Below are 18,636 nucleotides of genomic sequence, written 5' to 3' on the forward strand. Positions count from 1 at the left end.
CCTTAACGCTGGATGAACTAACTCGAATGGTCAGTTCGTACGAAGCTGTTAAGTATCAATCGCAGCAGATGAACACTGCTTCATCTAGTACAGATAGTTCAACCTCTAGTTATTGGACAGACAACGGTTCAAACGTGTGCAAGATCCAGGGCTCATCGAAAGGCCCAAACGGTGAGTGCTACCGATGCGGCCAAAAGAGCCATTATGGGAATGACCCTCAGTGTCCCGCAAGAGATGAGAAATGTAGGAAATGTAAGAGGGTAGGCCATTTCCATAAGAGATGCCGTACGATCCAGCGCACATCATATCCTCAGAAAAGAAACACAGACAGCAAACCAGAATGGCGAACAAAGAAACCGAAACCTTATGGTGTTATGCGTGTTCGGGAAAACGAAGAGCAGGAACCACAAACACCTAATTTCATTTTTAGCATTGGGAATGGTGATGAATTTCTATGGGTGAAAGTGGGAGGAGTTATGATTCAAATGTTGATCGATTCGGGAAGTGCCAAGAATATTCTTGATGACAGAACTTGGGCTTACATGCAAACTCACGGAGTCAAAGTTGAAAAGTTTCGCGAGAAAACAGATCAAACATTCCGTGCATATGGACGCAATTCAGAGCCATTGACAGTAGGTTTGTATCTAAAGTAAATTTGTCGTTTTAATGGGGAAATAAGAATTTTTCTATGAAATTTTAGATGGAATGTTTGAGGCAGTTGTTTCCGTTGAGGATGCTGGAAAACGAGTTGAAAGAAAGGATTGTTTTTATGTGGTTCAAGGAGGATCACAACCATTACTAGGACGATTGACTGCTATAAAGCTTGGAGTGTTGTCTATTGGTTTACCTAGCATGCAGGCAAGGGTGAACCGAATTGTAGACGAGAAAAGACCTTTTCCGAAAATTAAAGATCTAAAACTCAGAATTCCAATCGATAGAACAATAACTCCTGTGGTACAACACGTTAGACGTCCACCTATTGCCCTTCTTACACGCATTGAAGACAAATTGTCAACACTCCTCGCTACGGATATCATTGAACCGGTAACCGGAGTTAGCGAATGGGTGTCACCCCTAGTAACAATCGTAAAAGATAACGGGGATCTTCGTCTATGTGTAGACATGAGACGCGCAAATCAGGCCATACGACGAGAACGCCACATGATGCCGACTATAGAAGATTTCCTGCCTCGACTCAAGGCTGCAAAATTTTTCAGCAGACTTGATATTAAGGAATCTTACTACCAAGTGGAACTCGAAGAAGATTGCCGAGACATAACAACGTTCATCACACATAAGGGTCTGTACCGTTTCAAGCGGCTGATGTTTGGCGTGAGTTGTGCGCCCGAAATGTTTCAGAAGACGTTAGAGCAGATCCTGGCCGGTTGTGAGAACACAATCAACTATATCGATGACATCGTGATTTTCGGAAGGACGGAAGAAGACCATGACCAAGCATTGCATCAGGTTCTAGCAACACTCAAGGAAAAAGAAGTGTTGTTGAATCACAAGAAATGCGTATTCAAGACAACGGAGATTGAATTCTTGGGACATGTGATATCTGAGGAAGGCATACGCCCAACTGCCAGCAAGATAGAAGCCCTGCAGAAATTTCGAGCGCCGAAAACTGCTGAGGAGGTTCGCAGTTTTCTCAGACTGGTGACATACATCGGTCGTTTCTTACCGGACTTAGCAACAGCCACTGCTCCGTTACGTGAGTTAACACAATCTGCCAAACAGTTTGTTTGGCATGACCGTCATCAACAATCGTTTGAAAGATTAAAGAAGATGATCTGCGACATTCGAATCTTGCATTTCTTCGACAATTCTTTGCGTACCAGGGTTATCACGGATGCGTCCCCAGTGGCCTTAGGCGCGGTCCTGGTGCAGTTTGAAGGCATCAATGATAATGATCCTCGCGTTATCTGCTACGCCAGCAAAAGCCTCACTGCAACGGAGAAACGATACTGCCAAACGGAGCGTGAAGCTTTGGCAATTGTTTGGGCGGTAGAACGATTGTCGGTCTACTTGATTGGCCGGAAGTTCGAATTGGAAACCGATTACAAACCGCTAGAGATTATCTTCTCGCCATATTCCAGACCGTGTGCGAGAATAGAACGATGGGTTTTACGCCTACAATCGTTTACGTTTGAAGTTAAATACAGAAAGGGTTCAAGCAACGTAGCAGACTCGTTCTCACGCCTAGTAGAAGATGAAAACGCGGTGGAATTCGAAAAGGATAACAAGTTTCTCATTTTGGCGGTCACGGAATCAGTAGCAGTGGATGTTGGAGAAGTAGAACGCGTGGTAGAAGCAGATCAACAATTACAACTAGTAGTCGAAGCTTTACGGACTGGATCGTGGACCCGACCGGAGGTCAAAGCATTTGAACCGTTTCGGAACGAACTAGGACTTGTTGGGGATCTTTTAGTTCGTGGGAGTAAACTAGTTATACCAGCACAACTGAGAAGGAGAATGCTTGATCTATCACACGAAGGACATCCTGGAGAATCCCTAATGAAGCGCAGGTTACGAGATAGAGTGTGGTGGCCTCGGATTGATACAGACGTCACGGCATATGTCAAGAATTGTGAAGGTTGTCAACTAGTCGGGTTACCGAGTAAACCAGCTCCAATGTCGCGTAGAATGATGCCGGAAAAGCCATGGGTTGATGTGGCCATAGATTTCATGGGTCCACTTCCATCTGGGGAAAATCTTCTAGTCATCGTCGACTATTTCAGTCGATACAAGGAGGTGGAAATTATGTTCAAAATAACAGCCAGAGATACGGTTACGCGGCTGGACCGAATTTTTACTCGACTTGGATACCCTCGAACGATAACACTTGACAATGCGCGGCAATTCGTTGGAAAAGAACTGGAACGGTACTGATGCGACACCAAAGGAATTTCATTGAACCACTCGACACTGTATTGGCCACAGGAGAACGGTTTAGTGGAGCGGCAAAACCGATCTCTTCTAAAGCGCTTACAGATAAGCCATGCGTTGAATCGTGATTGGAGACAAGATTTGCAAGACTACCTTGTTATGTACTACACAACACCACATTCCTTAACGGGCAAGACTCCAACTGAATTATGCTATGGCAGAACTATCAGATCCAAGATACCTTCACTGGAAGATGTAGAAACCGCGCCGCTCAACACGGAATACGCTGATCGAGACAAGGTATTAAAAACAAAACAAAAAGAACAGGAAGACGCCAGGAGGAAAGCCGTGAAATCATCGATTGAGGCGGGCGATACTGTTCTGATGCGAAACCTGATCCCGGGCAATAACCTTACTACAACATTCCCATCACTTGACACTGAGGAATAGAGGATGAATAACGCGATAGCGTTAAAATCCTAGAAAAAAGAATTAAAAAAAAAAAAACTACAACATTCCATCCAACAAAGTTCAAGGTTGTCAATCGTTCTGGAGCAAGGCTAACAATCGAGAACCAAGACAACGGAAAAGTTTTCGACCGCAACGTTGCTCACGTGAAGAAGATTAATGATTCAATGGAAACATCGGGGGATATTCAAGACCAGGATGTGACATCTCAAGCGATGGTGGCATCGGATTCAGATGAGGAGGACAAAATGGGTTTCAAAGGTTTTGACTTGGAAGATCAACGAAAAGATGTTTCTCCAGCGAAGGAGCGACGTGTTCGGCGGGTTCCAGAGAAGCTGAAGGATTTTGTACTGAAAGAGTTTTTAAAAAAATTATAGAAAAAGGAAGATGTGGTAGTCCATAATTTAACATCACCACTGGGCTACGAAGAAGCACCCATCGTTAATACGGGTACGACACAACCGTGGGGCTAGAGTAAAGCAAGCAGAGTAAGAGTGCCGAGGTTCTCTAATAAAAGCTCTTATTAAAAGTAACAAATAAAGTGTTTATTCAATCCGGTTTATACAGATTATCACATTGTTCATAAACCTTTTTCATTCAATTAGATTTATTCGGTTGTATGTAAAGTTTGTTATTCCTGTTCTTGTCAGAGTCAATTAGGGTAAAAAGTTACCCGGAAATGGGTCAAAGGCTAAAGGTCCCTACTCAACATGATTGAAGGTGGGCTTAATACAGTAAAATCCCATTATGTCTTTCGTGATTTACTTACGGTCTGTACTTCTCTCTTTTTGCCAAGGATCCGATACGGGTGAACGAAAGAACCCCATACTTTATTTGAAAAATGAAAAAAAAAACACACGCACAAGAAATGTGTATGTGATGTTTAACTCTAGATAGGTATAAATAAATCAAGTCACTTTTAAAGACTTGTACATTAATATACACTTGAATGACAAGGATATCGTTCGAAGAGAATTGAAACACGCACAAGTTTGAATGATTCAGCTTGTGTGAGGATATACTTGTCAACTTGTTTTTCCCAATAAATATCTGATTAAGAATAATAATAAAATATTCTAATTTTGAAGTGCACATTGATAGATGATAAGATTTTAGGATAGTTTTACAAATCGCTTACCTATGTTGTCATTAGGTTTTCTGCTGCTTCTAGCTTTGCTCAGAGTCATCATCCTAAAGTTAACGCTATCGTGTCAGGGATCAACCACTTGAAGACACATTAACTGCAATCGCATATTGTTCTTGATTTGTCGAACTGTTTCCTGAATGCTGATTGAAATATGAATATAAATTAGATGATTCAGTCAATGTTTTATTACTCGTTGGCTTACCGATCTTCGCTGTCGGGAACCTGCGGAATGGATTCCAGGGCTTCGACGAAAAATGTCCTAGAAGGTAATGGATTTGGTAAGTGTACTTTTCGGTGGAAACCAAATGTTCTAAGAAAACTTACTTAGCTGTATCATTACTGTACACTCGAACAGCATCGCGTATAACGTGGATGTCCACCTTGGCTTGGACGGCACCGTTGATGTTGAACTTTTGTACACAGGTCATCAAACGTGCCAGTTCTTCACCCACCGTTTGAACAATTGGTTCCAGCACGGGTCTTAGCAAGATCGGGGAAATGGAAAATATTTCCGAATAGACCGAAACCAAATTGTCGCAGCATTCATGCGCGTACGGACTAAGTTTATCCGACGGTCCAACTTGATCCCATTGGAAGCGACCGATGTACATCGATGGCTCAATCGTTCCCACCAGTGGATCACTCTTGTGCTCTACGTACATGTCCAATAGGCTGCTGAACAAACCGTTAACGGTAGAGCGAGAGTTTTCGATAGCTATTGTCGGTATCGGATAGTTATGTCTGTTAATGAAAAAAAAAAAAACAATTAAAATACTTATTCAATGATTCAGCTAAAATATTATTACTTGGTAAACAATCCACCCAATTTGGGGAAAAACAGCTTATTACAGTAGATGCAATTGGACAAACAGCACAGCAACCGTTGCTCCCAAGTGATGCTGGAGCCCCAACTTTTGTCCCCGGAAGTTTGCTGCTGCAGTAGGGCCGTGGGAAATCCAATCAACTGGGATAGCATGGGACTTTGCTGGGGGTCCTCGTCGGAACGTTGCAGAGCAAGTGTCTCTATGACACCGCAGAATGTACCCAGTATTTCCTGTATGCGCTTAGACATTTCCCGCTGGCCGTCTGATTGCGGCTCTAGCAGGGAGGTTTCACGAATTTCCGGAGTTAGGCAGATAGCTTGGGCATCATCGATGGCTTCCTTTAGAATTTCTTCCAACTTTGAGGGCTGCAATGGTAAATTAATATGAAATGAACATACCAAACTAATAGTTTTACTTAAAAAGTCCTTACCAATGCCGTTGCTCCAGCAAAATCGGCAACCGTGAATTCCCAAGTTTCTTTCTCGTGAAGTTTTTTAACTTTCTCATTGGCTTTTTTGAGTACCGTAGATAAACAGTACAGTCTCATTTCGTCGATCAGTTTCAGTACAATATCCAACGCTTCGCTGGGTAAGTCCAATCGTATGAGTGTGGCATACGAAACTCGTATATAGCGCAAACAGTGCGGCAGCCAGGTGATGAGATAGTTTAGCGAAGGATTACTAGGCGGCCAGGTTGGAAGACCTTTCATGTTACTGGCCAGTAAAGACCGGGTACTGTTAGGAGGCAGCAACGCCGCCTTCAGATAGGAACAGAACTGTTCAATAACGGTTAGAATGATCCGTTTAAAATTGCCTGGTTTCGGTTGAGCGGCACCACGTAGTTCTCCGGTAAAATATGCCTGACCAAGTCGCCAAAGATCGGGGAATTGGCTGGCTGCTATCTCTGTCATTTCTTCGCAAAACTGCACCCGATTAGGGGTAGCATTAGGGTCGGCTCTTGATTTAGATTCCGTAGGGTTCGTTTCTTTCCCCGTGTAGAGTTCGTACGATTTGAGGAATGTGTCCTCGAGATATTTGGCTCGAGCTTCTATAGCATCCCAGGCAGGATCTCCGATTTGCAACATACTTGCTACACTCGTCCCGACTTGCTGTGCCTCCAAGCTGATCAGTGCCTTCACGAATTTCTTTTGCTGCTCAACACCCTGAGGCATTTCTTTGATTTTAGAATGCAATTGTTGGCGAATCTCCAGCACTTTGTGATCCACTTCTTCTAAAACTTTTTTAAAAATCTAAAAAAGAACATTATTAAGAATTGTTAGAATTTTGTTTCTTCAATCACTTACCGGAACATCCGTTTTTCCGAACAGATTCTTGACTCTCGCATAGTCATTCACGACGATGTCAAATTCGTTCTTTGCAGCGCTTTTCTCAACAGAGTTAGGCAAACAGAACAAAAACTTGTGTCTTGAAAGTGCTGACAAAGCCGCCCTAGTGGCATCTGCCTTCTCTTTCCTTGAGAGAACATCTTTGAAAAGTTCATGAGAAGCGTCAATGGAATTTTTGATAGCTCCCTCCAAATCCCGAACCTGATCCCCGTACATTTTGGTGTCCTGTGTGACCCGATCTCGGAGAGTCATTAACGTATCCAGTTGATCAATGACCGAGCCGGCATTGGATTTCAGAAATGAAAGTTGACCTTCCTTTTGACTTTCAACTCTACGGCGCAGAAATGATAATCCTGCCTTCAGATCGTCAAACGAAGTCGCGTGATGATTTTCCAGCAAAAACCAACCGGGCAAAAAATTGTCCTGTGACAAATCACCAGAACCTTCCGGGAAAATGTCTCTCAAATCCTCCGGGAACTTCTTATCATTACCCTCGATGGAAAGCCCAAGGGGGTCCTCCTGAATGTAACCGGATGGAGCGAGAGATCGTCTGCCCCAGGCCAACGATTGCATTGGTGATTCTTCAATCCATACGGCGGATTCCTTCATCGGTCCTATGGTTTCGTAATAGGCCCGGAACTGCACCGTTGACGTTCCTGTTCCGCCATATCGAGTGGTCACAATGATGTCGCCTTTGCCCTTGGCTGCTCCTGTACGAGCGATTATCTTTTTGTCCGACTTCCATTCCGCCGACAGCAGACAATCACAGCCACAAATAGTTAAACCTATAAATGGAACCATTGAAAAGTAAAATGTTTTCATCAAAGGTTTGATTAGCAAATGCGATACTTACCAACCAAATCGCTCGCTTTAGTACCGAGGAACTCGCCACGTATCGTAACCCGTGTTCCGGGAGGTCCTTCCTTTGGCGATAGGCCAGTTACCACGGGACGATTCACCATTGAGTCGTGTGGTTGTTTTAATTTTAATGGTAAAAGGATTTTCACTGACAATAAACAAATAACAGGCAAATTCTGGTGAAGAGTTGCAAATATCGCTTTTTGTGTCAATGTTGACGCACAATTTAAAATGCCCTAAACCAGCCCGATTTTTCATTCGTTCGAATGTTCTCCTGAACGATTTGAACCGTGCATGCGCTTTTCCCGTTGATTTGATCGCAGTTTGGAAAACACTGATATTCACCATACTCAAATTTTGACAATCCCCACGACCGCGACGTTCTCGATCCTCCCATCCTCCTGAGAATCATCAGCAAAATAAAAAAGAGTGAAAAATAGGAGTGCGCACAACACAAAAATAACGTCGTCGGAATATTTCAAGGTATACCGAAGGCTTACTGATTATTTGCAATTTTGAAGCCTTTTAATACAGTTTTCATTGTTTCGCCAGGGCTCTAAAACACCAAACCATGGAGTCAGACGCCCAGTTGCAGGATTCCAACATGACGTCCGACCAGCAACGGGATGATGTGTGAGTATTCATTGATGGGGCATAGCGTACGCTTTGTTTACATTTTAGGAATGGGAAGCTTGAATAGTAAAAATCGATAATGCTGGCTATGTTGAAACTTTTTACAAGAATTTCTACATTTTTTTTTCATTATGGATGTTCTCCATTGAAATGAGGGTAATGGAACTGTTAATTCATAACAGCACCTTATTGTACAATTTTAAATTGAAAATGAAACGATTTTTCTTTACTGTACAGTCCAAACGACAATCCGGAATCATACTGTCGTCTCTGCTTCTCGGAGCAGCAAGTGGTGTCACTCTTCCCCCCAGATGGTGGATACATCCGGGAGCTGACGGAGAAAATCCGGCATTGTGCCGGAGTGAGGATTTCCCTTCGGGATGACTACCCCGCGGGAATCTGCAGCTCGTGCGTGTCATTTCTGGAAGAGATTCACCAGTTTCAGAAGCGGAGCAAGCATTGTGACGAGGTCATTCGCACTAAACGAAGCATTCTGGAGCAGATTCAGGTGAAGGTCGAATTGCGGGAAGAGGAGGGCGGTACCTCGGCAATTCGCCCTCCTCCGACAGAGACCACTTCGACGTCAGAGGAACAGGAAGACTTTACGGCCGATGATTGCCTCACCGAGAGCAGTATTATAGCAGATGCCATAACTAGTTTGAATGGAATCGGAGAGCTCATGGGAACATTCCAGGGAGCAGTCGACCAACAAGTTTTCCCCAAGATGGACCCGGCAATAGCGGCAGAGGCAAACAAAGAACACCGCTGTATGGTTTGTAGCCAGATTTTCCCGGATCGTGAATCCTGGATGGTTCATTTGGGAGATCACGCTGAGGAACGGCCGCATCAGTGCCTCGAGTGTCTGGCACAATTCCGCGAAAAGCGATCGCTCGCCAGGCATCTGAAAGCCGTCCATGAGGAAATCAGAGATCGAAAGTGTCCATACTGTCCCAAATCTTTCAAGTACAGCCATCATCTACGGTACCACATCCGGACACACACCGGTGAGCGACCATACGTTTGTGACATTTGTCAGGACAGTTTTTCGCAACACATCCAATGGAAGAGACACCAAGCCAAACACCAGCAACGGCCGGATCAACTTCAGCTACCGAAGCCGACCATTATGACAGAGGATTCGCAGATCAAGTGTGAGTTTTGCCCACGGGTCTTCTCACGGCTTCAGGACTACCGACGCCATGCCCCGAGCCACAATGCAGATAATTTGAATCTGGACCGACTGGCGCAGCACCAGTTGGCTTCACTCCAGAATATGCATCAGCGCTAGTAGTAGGGCTGTCTTAGTGGAACGAACCTTCTATCATAATGTTTGGAAATAAATGGTTTATCTTGTCGTCAAAACGGCTAATTTGTTTTTAATGGATTTCACAGAGCATCACTGACTGTAATTTGATGTAGACATTTTTGGTTTTAGAAACTATATATAGCCTGCCTGCACGTGAAATGCTCGGAAAATAGTATGCATTTTTTTCAATACAAATATTGATAAACACGAAATTTGAATTGAGTCTATGTATTTAAAGTGAATATTTTTGTTGCCTTGATTGATTCGAATGCCACTTGTGTTCTTATGTCTACTACGTGTTAGTTCTGATATTGCGTATAGCGTCTTGCGCAGGAGCTCTGAAACTACCTGAAGGAAACATGTGTTGAAGTTTGAAATTAGTTGAAATACAATATCTTTGCTACTAATTGAGCAAATTTGCATAAAAATGTTTTTTTTTATTCAACAAAATCTGACAAAACCATTGGAAGTTTCAGGCACTACTCGGCTTCCTTTTATCGGAGATGTTGCCTTTTTTATTCCAATTTATCACACCAATTTGAAAACCCAGAATATATCTCTGCTTGTATGCTCCAAAAACGATAAAGGGAATTCTTTTGGGGGTGTCTTGGGAAGAAGATAAGAACAGTTACGGTAATACAGTACTATGATATTACTGCTCCATGCGGGTATTTCCATACGATTTATGAAAAAAACACACTGAATTTGATTGAAAGGATACTTTACATATATGAAAAGTAGAAAATTTTGTTAGAAATTAGAAGATTTTAGAACAAATTAATAGTCACTGATCATGTAAGCCGGCTGTTTTACCCCATGGCTTCCTTTAATTTACAAATTACTTTTAATTATTTTTCCCCATATGGTGTATAACAAACAGTTCAGGGAACTCATCAAGGAATTTACCATAGGCGATTCGATTACCTAATTCTTGGAAATAAACAAAATAATAGTAATAATATCAAGGAATAATTAAATATTCCTTGAATAATTATACTGTTTCGAGCACATGTGCACAGTTCTGGAGTCAAAACCATAAAACCATTCTATTACCATATACCATACATGGTTTAATAAAAAACGAGCGTGCAGGTTCCGACCGAAGCCGTTGCAGATCCCTGCAACGATGTGAGATGTGACCAACATTGTTTATATAACTGTTGGTGAATCTCGCTTTTAAGCTTTTTTCCTCACATTTAAGCCTTGAGAGCATAGGAGATGAAAGCTTAAATCTGAAGAAAAAAGCTTAAATCTGAGGCTAAAAGCTTAAATCTGAGAAATGTGCTCCACACGGATTGTATATCGTTGCCGGGATCTGACTCTTTGGTGTTTGACAGTTATCAACACAAGCGCATATTCGCATGAACGGCATGAACACATTCCTCAAACTCACCACGGTTTTTTTTTGGTTTTTTGCACACCTTGCACCCTTGCACACATTTTGCTGTATATACGTATACGTAATGAATTTCACATGAATTCCACCAGAAAGTAAACTACCGGTGAGGTATCCAATAAGAAGTTTCTTGCCGAAATTCAGAAGGTTGGTATTTTTTCTAGAAACCTCCAGAACCATTCCTTCTGTGAAAATAAGCATTTCTTATTTAGAAAGTTTTTAAGTTTTGGCTCTCATCTTGTCAATTGATCGAAAAATTTGCATAACAATCAATAATACCAAAAAAGGAATTGATCGAGTTCGATAAAATCATGGTGAAGTTAGTGACCTGCTACAATCGAGGTTGCGGCCAGAAGTTTGATCCCGACGCAAATTGTGAAGGTAAATGATTGAATATTTTTAACGATTTTATCAGCTTCTCTAATAATGAAGTTTGTATTTGTGCGGACAGATTCCTGCATCCATCATCCGGGTGTTCCATTTTTCCACGATGCTTATAAAGGTTGGACCTGTTGCAACAAAAAAAGTGTGGACTTCACTGAATTTCTCAACATCAAAGGTTGCACCAGTGGTAAACATTCAGATGAAAAACCGCCGGAACCGGAAAAGCCGGACAAAAAGGACAACCACGTCGAAGAGCCGGTGCCAGAAAAGATTCCGGAACCAATCAGAAAGTCTACTTTGGTTCGACCAGAATTCGACAGTCCCCTTACCGAGTTGCAACCGACAGTGGCTCCAGCATTCAAAAAACAGATGGACGAACTGCCCCGAAATGTTGATAATGCTAAGAAAGTGACCAGCAGTGACCTTTCGGAAATTCAAGTCGGTACAACGTGCAAACATGGCGGATGTCAGTACTCTTACGAGGGCACATATAATGATGACAAAGCGTGCGTGTATCATCCGGGGGTTCCGATTTTCCACGAGGGAATGAAATTTTGGTCTTGCTGCCAGCGGAAAACTTCAGATTTCACTGCCTTCATGAATCAGCCTGGGTGTGAAACCGGACATCATAAATGGTTCGGGGACGAAGATGAATCAACCAAAGTTAAATGCCGACTAGATTGGCATCAAACGGCAACCCAAGTGGTGGTGACTGTTTACGCTAAGATGTACGATTACCAGCAGAGTACGATCCAGCTCAATCCTATCCGGTGCGCCATCCGATTAGTTTTTCCACAGCAAAACAACGCCGAGTACAATTTGGACATGGAGCTGAGGGGCGTAGTCGATGTGGACAAATCCCGTGCCCAGATGTTCGGCACCAAAGTAGAGATCACGTTGATCAAGGCTGAACCGGGCACCTGGACCAAGTTAGATTTCCCCCGAGAGAAGAACCAAAACGCCGAACAGATTCAGAAGCAACAAGAGGAAGAGCAAAAAAGGGCAAATCAAGCGGAAGACGACGATTCGGATGTCGATTTGGACGATATTGAGCCCACGTTTAAGAGTGCCACATTGACGGAAATTGCACGGAAAGAATTCAAGTGAGACTAAAGCCACTGCTGTTGTTTACTCCAATATTGTCGGAATTTTCGAGAGTACCTACTATATGTAATAAAACAAAATAAACATTTTTTAAGCTGTACGTTTCTTGATTACACCTTTTTTAGGTTCTTTATTAAAACGAAGCAAAGTGATTGCCCAATTCAATTTTCAAGTAATTTTAAATAAAATAAGAAACAATCTTTTATAATCTCAATCCCATTTTCCACGTAACATTGGAATATTAAAAATAGAGTTTCTGTATCAAAATCTATTATCGATGTTTTCAAATAAGTTACAATGCCACTAGGGTTATGTTAATCCTTTCATTTGTCATAATAACACACAAAACGATAATTCGTGTACGATGAGGCAGATACATTACATATATGGGAAGTTCAGGTAATAGGTTCTTTTCTGGTTGGCTACTTGTAAAGCGTTTCGTAATGAGGTGGTGGTTGTTCTTCTTCTGTCTCTTCCGATGGCGCACTTGGCTCGAACTCGTTTCTCAGCGTTATCTGGTTTGTGGTAAAGCTGAGACTAGAATTTGGAATTTGAACCGTTTGATTTTGATCATCATTTCTAGGTCTCGAGCCCGAATTATTTTCGGTAATTTCTCGCCGTTGGTTGAATAAGCGACAAAGAAAAGTTCCAAAAATTATCGTTGTCACTAGTAGTGCCACAATCGTCCAAAGAAGAACATTCGATCCAGAAACCTTCGGTCGAGATTTAACTGGTGATTCCAGGTTCTCTTTCAAGCAGCTAATTTCATCACTACAATCAGGACAGTTAACAATGTCATCGTTCTGAAAACCTGGACTTATACAAGATCCCCGGTCATCCTCATCGCACTGCACGTGATATTCTGGGCCGCAATTACGCCTAATAGTTACCACTAATTCAATAAACATATCGCCAATAAGATCCAACGGTATGTCCTTATTTATATTTATCGTTATGCTCACATTCTCGCCAGTTCTGAATGATCTTAGCTTGTTGAAAGAGTCGGAGGAATCGCAAAACTCGTACTTTTTTGAATCATATTTAACTTCTATAGTATCAACGCACTCTCCAGTGGCGTTTTTTCGCAACTTTATCTCGCGTGCTGTTATGAAGAAGCCCATGTCGTCAGGCGCTTTAAGCTCGAAACTACAATAGGAAGTTCCCTCGAAGGCGAACAAAAACCAGCTTTGCTTAAAAATATATCCTTGATTAGGATTGCGTAGTGATACAAATTTATCGGACTGTAAATTGCCCTTAAAATCACAAATCCCCTCTCCGTAGAGATAACCTGAAATGAAAACATAATTACCTACATTGGATCCTTTGAAAAAAAAATGGCCAAATTTCATCGATGACTCACGTATGTCATAACTATCAATAGAACAGAAGATGTCGCCGGTCAAATGTAAAAACGCTAACACGATCGAATAAAGGTTGTTGGTTATTCTGCGTTCGAAAGTCATCGTTATGGATTCGGGTATACAATCCAATGCAGAAGAATTAAGAATGTTTGTTAGCGAAGGCCGGGCGTAAAAATCGATACGGACTGTTTCTGATAGAGCAGGTTTAAATCTAAAAGATAGAAAGAATTTTAGTAAGGACTCTAGCATTGTGCGATTATAACCTGACAACTTACAATCAGCCTACCGTTCGGATTCTGACTTCAACCTTCCGCTAACATATTGCGTGACGATACGGTTCCTGCTAAAGCCTGATTTACAGTTCGAGTGAAAATGGACGTAAAAAAGCTTATTTTATCAATGACTCAAAACGCGACACAACCAACTAGCATGTGTAACATGGTGGAATCGATGGGAAATGGTTGAAAGATGAAATTCTAGTCCGGCTTGTTCATTAAAACATTCTAGAACTGTTTTTATTTTGATTCCCCCGGTTTTCACCGTGGAAATTTCATCATGGCAGGGGAATCAGAATAAAAACGAGTCCGGCTGGAATTTCATCCTTCAACCATTCCCCTTCGATTCCACTATGTTACAAAACCTAGTTTCATCACGTTGTTGAGTAATGTATGAAATACGAAGTGTAAATATTCTGTATTCTACGATCTAAAGAAGAAATCCAAATATTTACGAACGACTGTCCTGGTTCTTATTTTTTTTCTCGAGGAATTTTAAGCATCCTTATGGCTTATTCATCCCGACCTCCTGGTTCTTATTTTATTCTGTACACCACGGAACTTTTTCCGAGACACGTACAGCACTCGTTAACTTTGTCTACATTATAGGTCGGGATTCATAAAAAGATGAGATTGGCGACGAATTCTAACTTACTCGGACAAACAACTGGAAGGATCAACGAATTTTAATCTCTGTGAACTGAAAGTGTAAGTTACGCTACTTCTACTCTTTAGATATCTTAAACTGACAACAAATTGTATCCGGCAAATTAAAAGCGTTGAAAAAACGACCACTTGAAAAACCAGTTTTTTCTTTTCTTCTTCGTTTTACACTCAAAGCATTCTGTCGCGTTTTTGGGGGTTTTCAGTTCATCGACTGATGACTGATCATGTTTGTTTGTTTGGATAACTTGCCGCTTTTAAGCCTGTCCCATTTCTTTTTTTATTTACAAAATATGGTTTTATTAAGGCGTTTTACTTATAAAGTTTTTATGTGCCGGGAGTATTTTTCCTAACTTTGGGTTAGTAAGAGGGGGGCCGTAATCGTCGCGGCTACTCAACTGTTAATTCAACTTATTATATATAGGAAAGGAAAGGGGATTAACTGGGGTCACTTCCAAGAACAGTTTCCGTTAGGGTCCGGTGGTGGCTTCCTGTAGCTGTGATTTCGATAGCTACCTCACGGTTTTTGTCTTCCTTGTCCCATTTCTGATCAGCATATAAAATATCTCCAACACTTTTTAAGCTCAGCTTCAATGGACCTCTATTGGTTTATTTTATAAGGTACACCGGGGTTGGTGTGGACGGTTTTTGGCATAGCTCAACTTTAATAAATTATAAAAAAAATAGCAGAGGATGAATTTTGATAAAATTAAGTTCAATATGATATAGAACATGTTGTTAACAAACGCTGATGAGATGAGCTTGATACAAGCAAAGCGAGAAAAGTTATTACGTAAATTGTTATGGACTGCTGGTGTGTTCACTTACCCCGCTTTATGGGGGATGTCGACGCAACTGGCATCCCGGATGAAGAGAAGAAAGAGGAGAAAAAAAAGTCAGAATAACCACGAATTAATCCGGTCAGATCCCCAAGCGTGGATGCGACAATTATTGCGGAAATTATATTTAATTATATAAAGTGAAGTACTTAGAAGTTGTGCGACTTAAAATCATTGTTTGTAGAAAATCGTAAGTATCAGGAAATCAGATAGCAAACTGATGTTTAATGTTGGCATTTCTGTGTAGGTTAGCCCGAGAAAAATCTCGTTGATGCGTGTCGCGGAATAGGTAGATTAGCGAGAATAAAGCTGTTTGAGGTTAGAAGGTTCAAATTAACAGAGTTCTTCCGCAGGATTATATCACGATTGCTAACAGACGAGCTTCGAAACACTTTTTCCCGTAATTTTACAAAAAAGCTCACTTAAATGTAGGTATGAAATCTCTAGTGGAAGAACCGCAAATAATCATGTCCTTTAATTTTAGTTTTGGAGTAAATAAATTGATTGCTGTCAAAAGGTGTCGCTTTTCTTACGGGTACAAATCTTCAAAAATTTAAGACTAAAAAGCTACGAAAACCAAAGATGCAATCATCTAGTACTCCAAACAACAGCGAAGAATTCAGCTGTATTGTGTGCGACAGGAGGGACTCAGCTGATAATTTTGTGGCTTGTGATCAATGTAACCAATGGTGGCACTACACCTGCGCCGTGGTTACCGATTCTATCAAAGAAAGGCCATGGACGTGTCCAAGGTGTCTGTCAACTCCAGCAGCTTCTATAACGACAACACCAAGCCGTCGCACAAGATTAGAGCTCAGCTCAAGACACCTCGAACATCATCGAGAAATCGCAGAAAAAAGATTGGGTCTAGAAAATCAATTTATGCAGGAACGGTTCCGGCTCATAGTAGAGTCGCTTAGCGGTGAAGAGAATCTTAGTGTAAGAGCCGTGTAGACGCAATTGAAGCTCGAGAGCGCAATTCACAAATATCACAGTGGATTCGTAACCAAGATGTGGGAGCAAGAGATCCGCCGGTGCAGAAGGAAAATGATATCCTACACGTCACGAGGAACTCCCTGAGATAGAAGGGGCTATCTGAGGACAGCTTCCGCCCAATGAACCCATTACTAATCAACAATCGAGTAGAAGTAATCAAATAATTCAAGCGTTAGAACAACAATTTCAGAAATGTCAGATGAGACCTCAGGCTGACGTAGATGATATAAGAGAGCTAGAAGCTAAATTAATCGAACTGAAAAACCAAATCAGAAGGCACAACAGCTCATTGTTCAACACCAAGTCCGCGGTAGATCCGCTCATACAGCCAGATGTTTCTAAGGGTGCTATTCGTACTCGACGACTTCCGAATCATCACCCAGGCTATCAGAAGTTATCGCCGCCAACCACACAACCCATAACCATAGCTCAGCATAGAATAGATAATACTCCGCAGCCAAGCAATGCAGGGTTGTCATCGTGGAATCCATCAGCTGACCCACCTGCCCAAAACGTACATTCGGTGTCAAACAAACCAGATGGAGGTTACCAACTACGCTCCACTCAACCCGTCCCTATCTGCGAGGGACCTGATCCAATCCCCTTTATGGGAGTTGAAACTAGACAGCGACAGTATTTATGTAACTGAGAGAAACTACACCCCAAGATTTAATACAAATGCAGGTCAACCCGATCCTCCTGAACCTCCAAATAGTGGCGCTCAAGCAACCAGTCGCATATTGTTCGGCTCAGAGGTAGCGCCAATGCGTGTGTGCCGATCGAACCCAGAACAAATAGCAGCGAGACAAATCACACTAGAACTCCCTGAGTTTTCCGGAAACCCTGAAGACTGGCCGCTCTTCATTAATTCTTATACGAACACAACATCGATGTGAGGATACAACAACTCCTTTCCGGAAGTGATTGAAACTCTTCAATTACTCTATGGACGCCCAGAAGTGATCATCAATAGATTACTCAAAAATGTTAGAGCTGTTCCGACGCCGAAAGCAGAACGACTTGAAACTTTAATGGATTTCGGTATAACCGTTCTGGCAAGCTGGCAAAATCGCTAAAAGTTGCCAAATCAACCGTTACAAATGTAATTAAAGTGTTTGGGGAACGTTTGTCGACAGCCAGGAAGTCTGGATCGGGGGGAAATCGAAAACCGGAAGCCGCTGAGACGACAAAGAGAGTTGCCGGTAGTTTCAAGCGAAACCCTAACCTCTTTCTCCGAGATGCCGCAAATAAGCTGGGTGTATCGTCTACAAACGTGCATCGAGCCAAAAAACGAGCCGGACTATCGACTTACAAGAAGGTAGTGATTCAAATCGCGACCATAAACAAAATACGACGGCTAAAGCGCGATCCCGGAAGCTGTATACGACGATGCTGACGAAGTTTGACTGCGTGGTAATGGACGACGAAACCTACGTCAAAGCCGACTACAAGCAGCTTCCGGGAGAGGAGTTTTATACGGCAAAAGGAAGGGGAAAGGTAGCAGATATTTTCAAGTTCATGTGCTGTCAAAGTTCGCGAAGAAATGTCTGGTTTGGCAAGCCATTTGTACCTGTGGCTTGAAAAGCAGCATTTTCATAGCTTCCGGGACTGTCAACAAGAAATTTACGTGAAAGAGTGTTTGAATAAACGTCTGCTGCCTTTCCTGAATAAACACGGTTGTTCCGTACTGGTTTGGCCGAATTTGGCATCTTGCCATTACGGTTAAAAGGCCGTGGAGGTACGCTGCCAACAACGTGCAGGTGGTTCCCAAGGACAAGAACCCTCCCAACACGCCAGAGCTCCGCCCAATTGAGAAATACTAGGCTATTGTCAAGCGGAACCTAAAGAAGACAAAAAAAAACTGCTAAGGACGAGCAGCAGTTCAAGGCAAACTGGCTTTCTGCGGCGAAGAAGGTAGACAAGGTGGCTGTACAAAATCTGATGGCAGGGGTTAAGCGTAAGGCCCGGCAATTCGGATTTGGAAAAGCAGAAGCCTAACTGAATATTTTTCCTGAATTTTATACTAATTAAACTTGAAAAAGAAATTTAATTTGATTTTTTAAATAAACGATTTCACTGATTTACACGCGTTTTCCCTTGACCAAAATTTTGACGGTTCACCCTTTATATTGAGAACCTTTTCCATCA

The 18,636-nt window shown here is 42.1% G+C and overlaps 4 protein-coding genes across 7 annotated transcripts; 2 read left to right on the plus strand and 2 right to left on the minus strand.

Annotated features, from left to right (window-relative positions):
• Nucleotides 1–4,348: 4,348 nt before the first annotated feature.
• LOC129740419 (exocyst complex component 2) lies at nt 4,349–7,773 on the minus strand. The gene is made up of 7 exons (XM_055732089.1): nt 7,527–7,773; nt 6,632–7,458; nt 5,759–6,577; nt 5,311–5,693; nt 4,829–5,245; nt 4,707–4,763; nt 4,349–4,644 (listed from the first exon to the last, which is right to left on the minus strand). Exons 1-7 carry the CDS (start codon nt 7,633–7,635, stop codon nt 4,569–4,571), a joined length of 2,688 nt encoding a protein of 895 aa, XP_055588064.1. The 5' UTR covers nt 7,636–7,773; the 3' UTR covers nt 4,349–4,568.
• Nucleotides 7,774–7,883: 110 nt separating this feature from the next.
• LOC129740420 (zinc finger and SCAN domain-containing protein 32-like) lies at nt 7,884–9,732 on the plus strand. Its single transcript, XM_055732090.1, has 3 exons — nt 7,884–8,014; nt 8,084–8,164; nt 8,402–9,732. The coding sequence occupies exons 2-3, from the start codon at nt 8,103–8,105 to the stop codon at nt 9,450–9,452; spliced, it is 1,113 nt and encodes a 370-aa protein (XP_055588065.1). The 5' UTR covers nt 7,884–8,014; nt 8,084–8,102; the 3' UTR covers nt 9,453–9,732.
• A 1,191-nt stretch (nt 9,733–10,923) lies between these two features.
• LOC129740422 (cysteine and histidine-rich domain-containing protein morgana) lies at nt 10,924–12,454 on the plus strand. Of its 2 annotated transcripts, XM_055732092.1 has the most exons (3): nt 10,924–11,013; nt 11,079–11,247; nt 11,318–12,454. In XM_055732092.1, the coding sequence occupies exons 2-3, from the start codon at nt 11,178–11,180 to the stop codon at nt 12,355–12,357; spliced, it is 1,110 nt and encodes a 369-aa protein (XP_055588067.1). In that variant the 5' UTR covers nt 10,924–11,013; nt 11,079–11,177; the 3' UTR covers nt 12,358–12,454. The 2 variants fall into 2 exon arrangements, with proteins under 2 accessions (XP_055588067.1, XP_055588066.1); XM_055732091.1 differs by having other exon boundaries at nt 10,944–11,247.
• Nucleotides 12,455–12,457: 3 nt separating this feature from the next.
• On the minus strand, nt 12,458–14,740 carry LOC129740423 (uncharacterized). Of its 3 annotated transcripts, none has more exons than XM_055732093.1 (4): nt 14,646–14,740; nt 13,991–14,065; nt 13,715–13,926; nt 12,458–13,642 (listed from the first exon to the last, which is right to left on the minus strand). In XM_055732093.1, exons 3-4 carry the CDS (start codon nt 13,815–13,817, stop codon nt 12,777–12,779), a joined length of 969 nt encoding a protein of 322 aa, XP_055588068.1. In that variant the 5' UTR covers nt 13,818–13,926; nt 13,991–14,065; nt 14,646–14,740; the 3' UTR covers nt 12,458–12,776. The 3 variants fall into 3 exon arrangements, with proteins under 3 accessions (XP_055588068.1, XP_055588069.1, XP_055588072.1); XM_055732094.1 differs by lacking the exon at nt 14,646–14,740 and adding an exon at nt 14,450–14,637; XM_055732097.1 differs by lacking the exon at nt 14,646–14,740 and adding an exon at nt 14,446–14,637.
• Between the last annotated feature and the right edge of the window lie 3,896 nt (nt 14,741–18,636).

This window comes from Uranotaenia lowii, chromosome 1 (genome assembly GCF_029784155.1).
Source record: "Uranotaenia lowii strain MFRU-FL chromosome 1, ASM2978415v1, whole genome shotgun sequence".
NCBI lineage: Eukaryota > Metazoa > Arthropoda > Insecta > Diptera > Culicidae > Uranotaenia > Uranotaenia lowii.

Bases quoted from the DNA above. Each gene is read 5' to 3' on its own strand.
- LOC129740423 (XM_055732093.1), bottom strand. From the start codon at position 13,817: ATGACTTTCGAACGCAGAATAACCAACAACCTTTATTCGATCGTGTTA. The intron at 13,643-13,714 runs GTGAGTCATCGA...TTTTCATTTCAG, and splicing joins TATTGATAGTTATGACATAC to GTTATCTCTACGGAGAGGGG.
- LOC129740422 (XM_055732092.1), top strand. From the start codon at position 11,178: ATGGTGAAGTTAGTGACCTGCTACAATCGAGGTTGCGGCCAGAAGTTT. The intron at 11,248-11,317 runs GTAAATGATTGA...TTGTGCGGACAG, and splicing joins TCCCGACGCAAATTGTGAAG to ATTCCTGCATCCATCATCCG.
- LOC129740419 (XM_055732089.1), bottom strand. From the start codon at position 7,635: ATGGTGAATCGTCCCGTGGTAACTGGCCTATCGCCAAAGGAAGGACCT. The intron at 5,694-5,758 runs GTAAGGACTTTT...TTACCATTGCAG, and splicing joins TTGCTGGAGCAACGGCATTG to CCCTCAAAGTTGGAAGAAAT. The intron at 5,246-5,310 runs GTAATAATATTT...TTTCATTAACAG, and splicing joins TTGGGTGGATTGTTTACCAA to ACATAACTATCCGATACCGA.
- LOC129740420 (XM_055732090.1), top strand. From the start codon at position 8,103: ATGGAGTCAGACGCCCAGTTGCAGGATTCCAACATGACGTCCGACCAG. The intron at 8,165-8,401 runs GTGAGTATTCAT...TTTACTGTACAG, and splicing joins GACCAGCAACGGGATGATGT to TCCAAACGACAATCCGGAAT.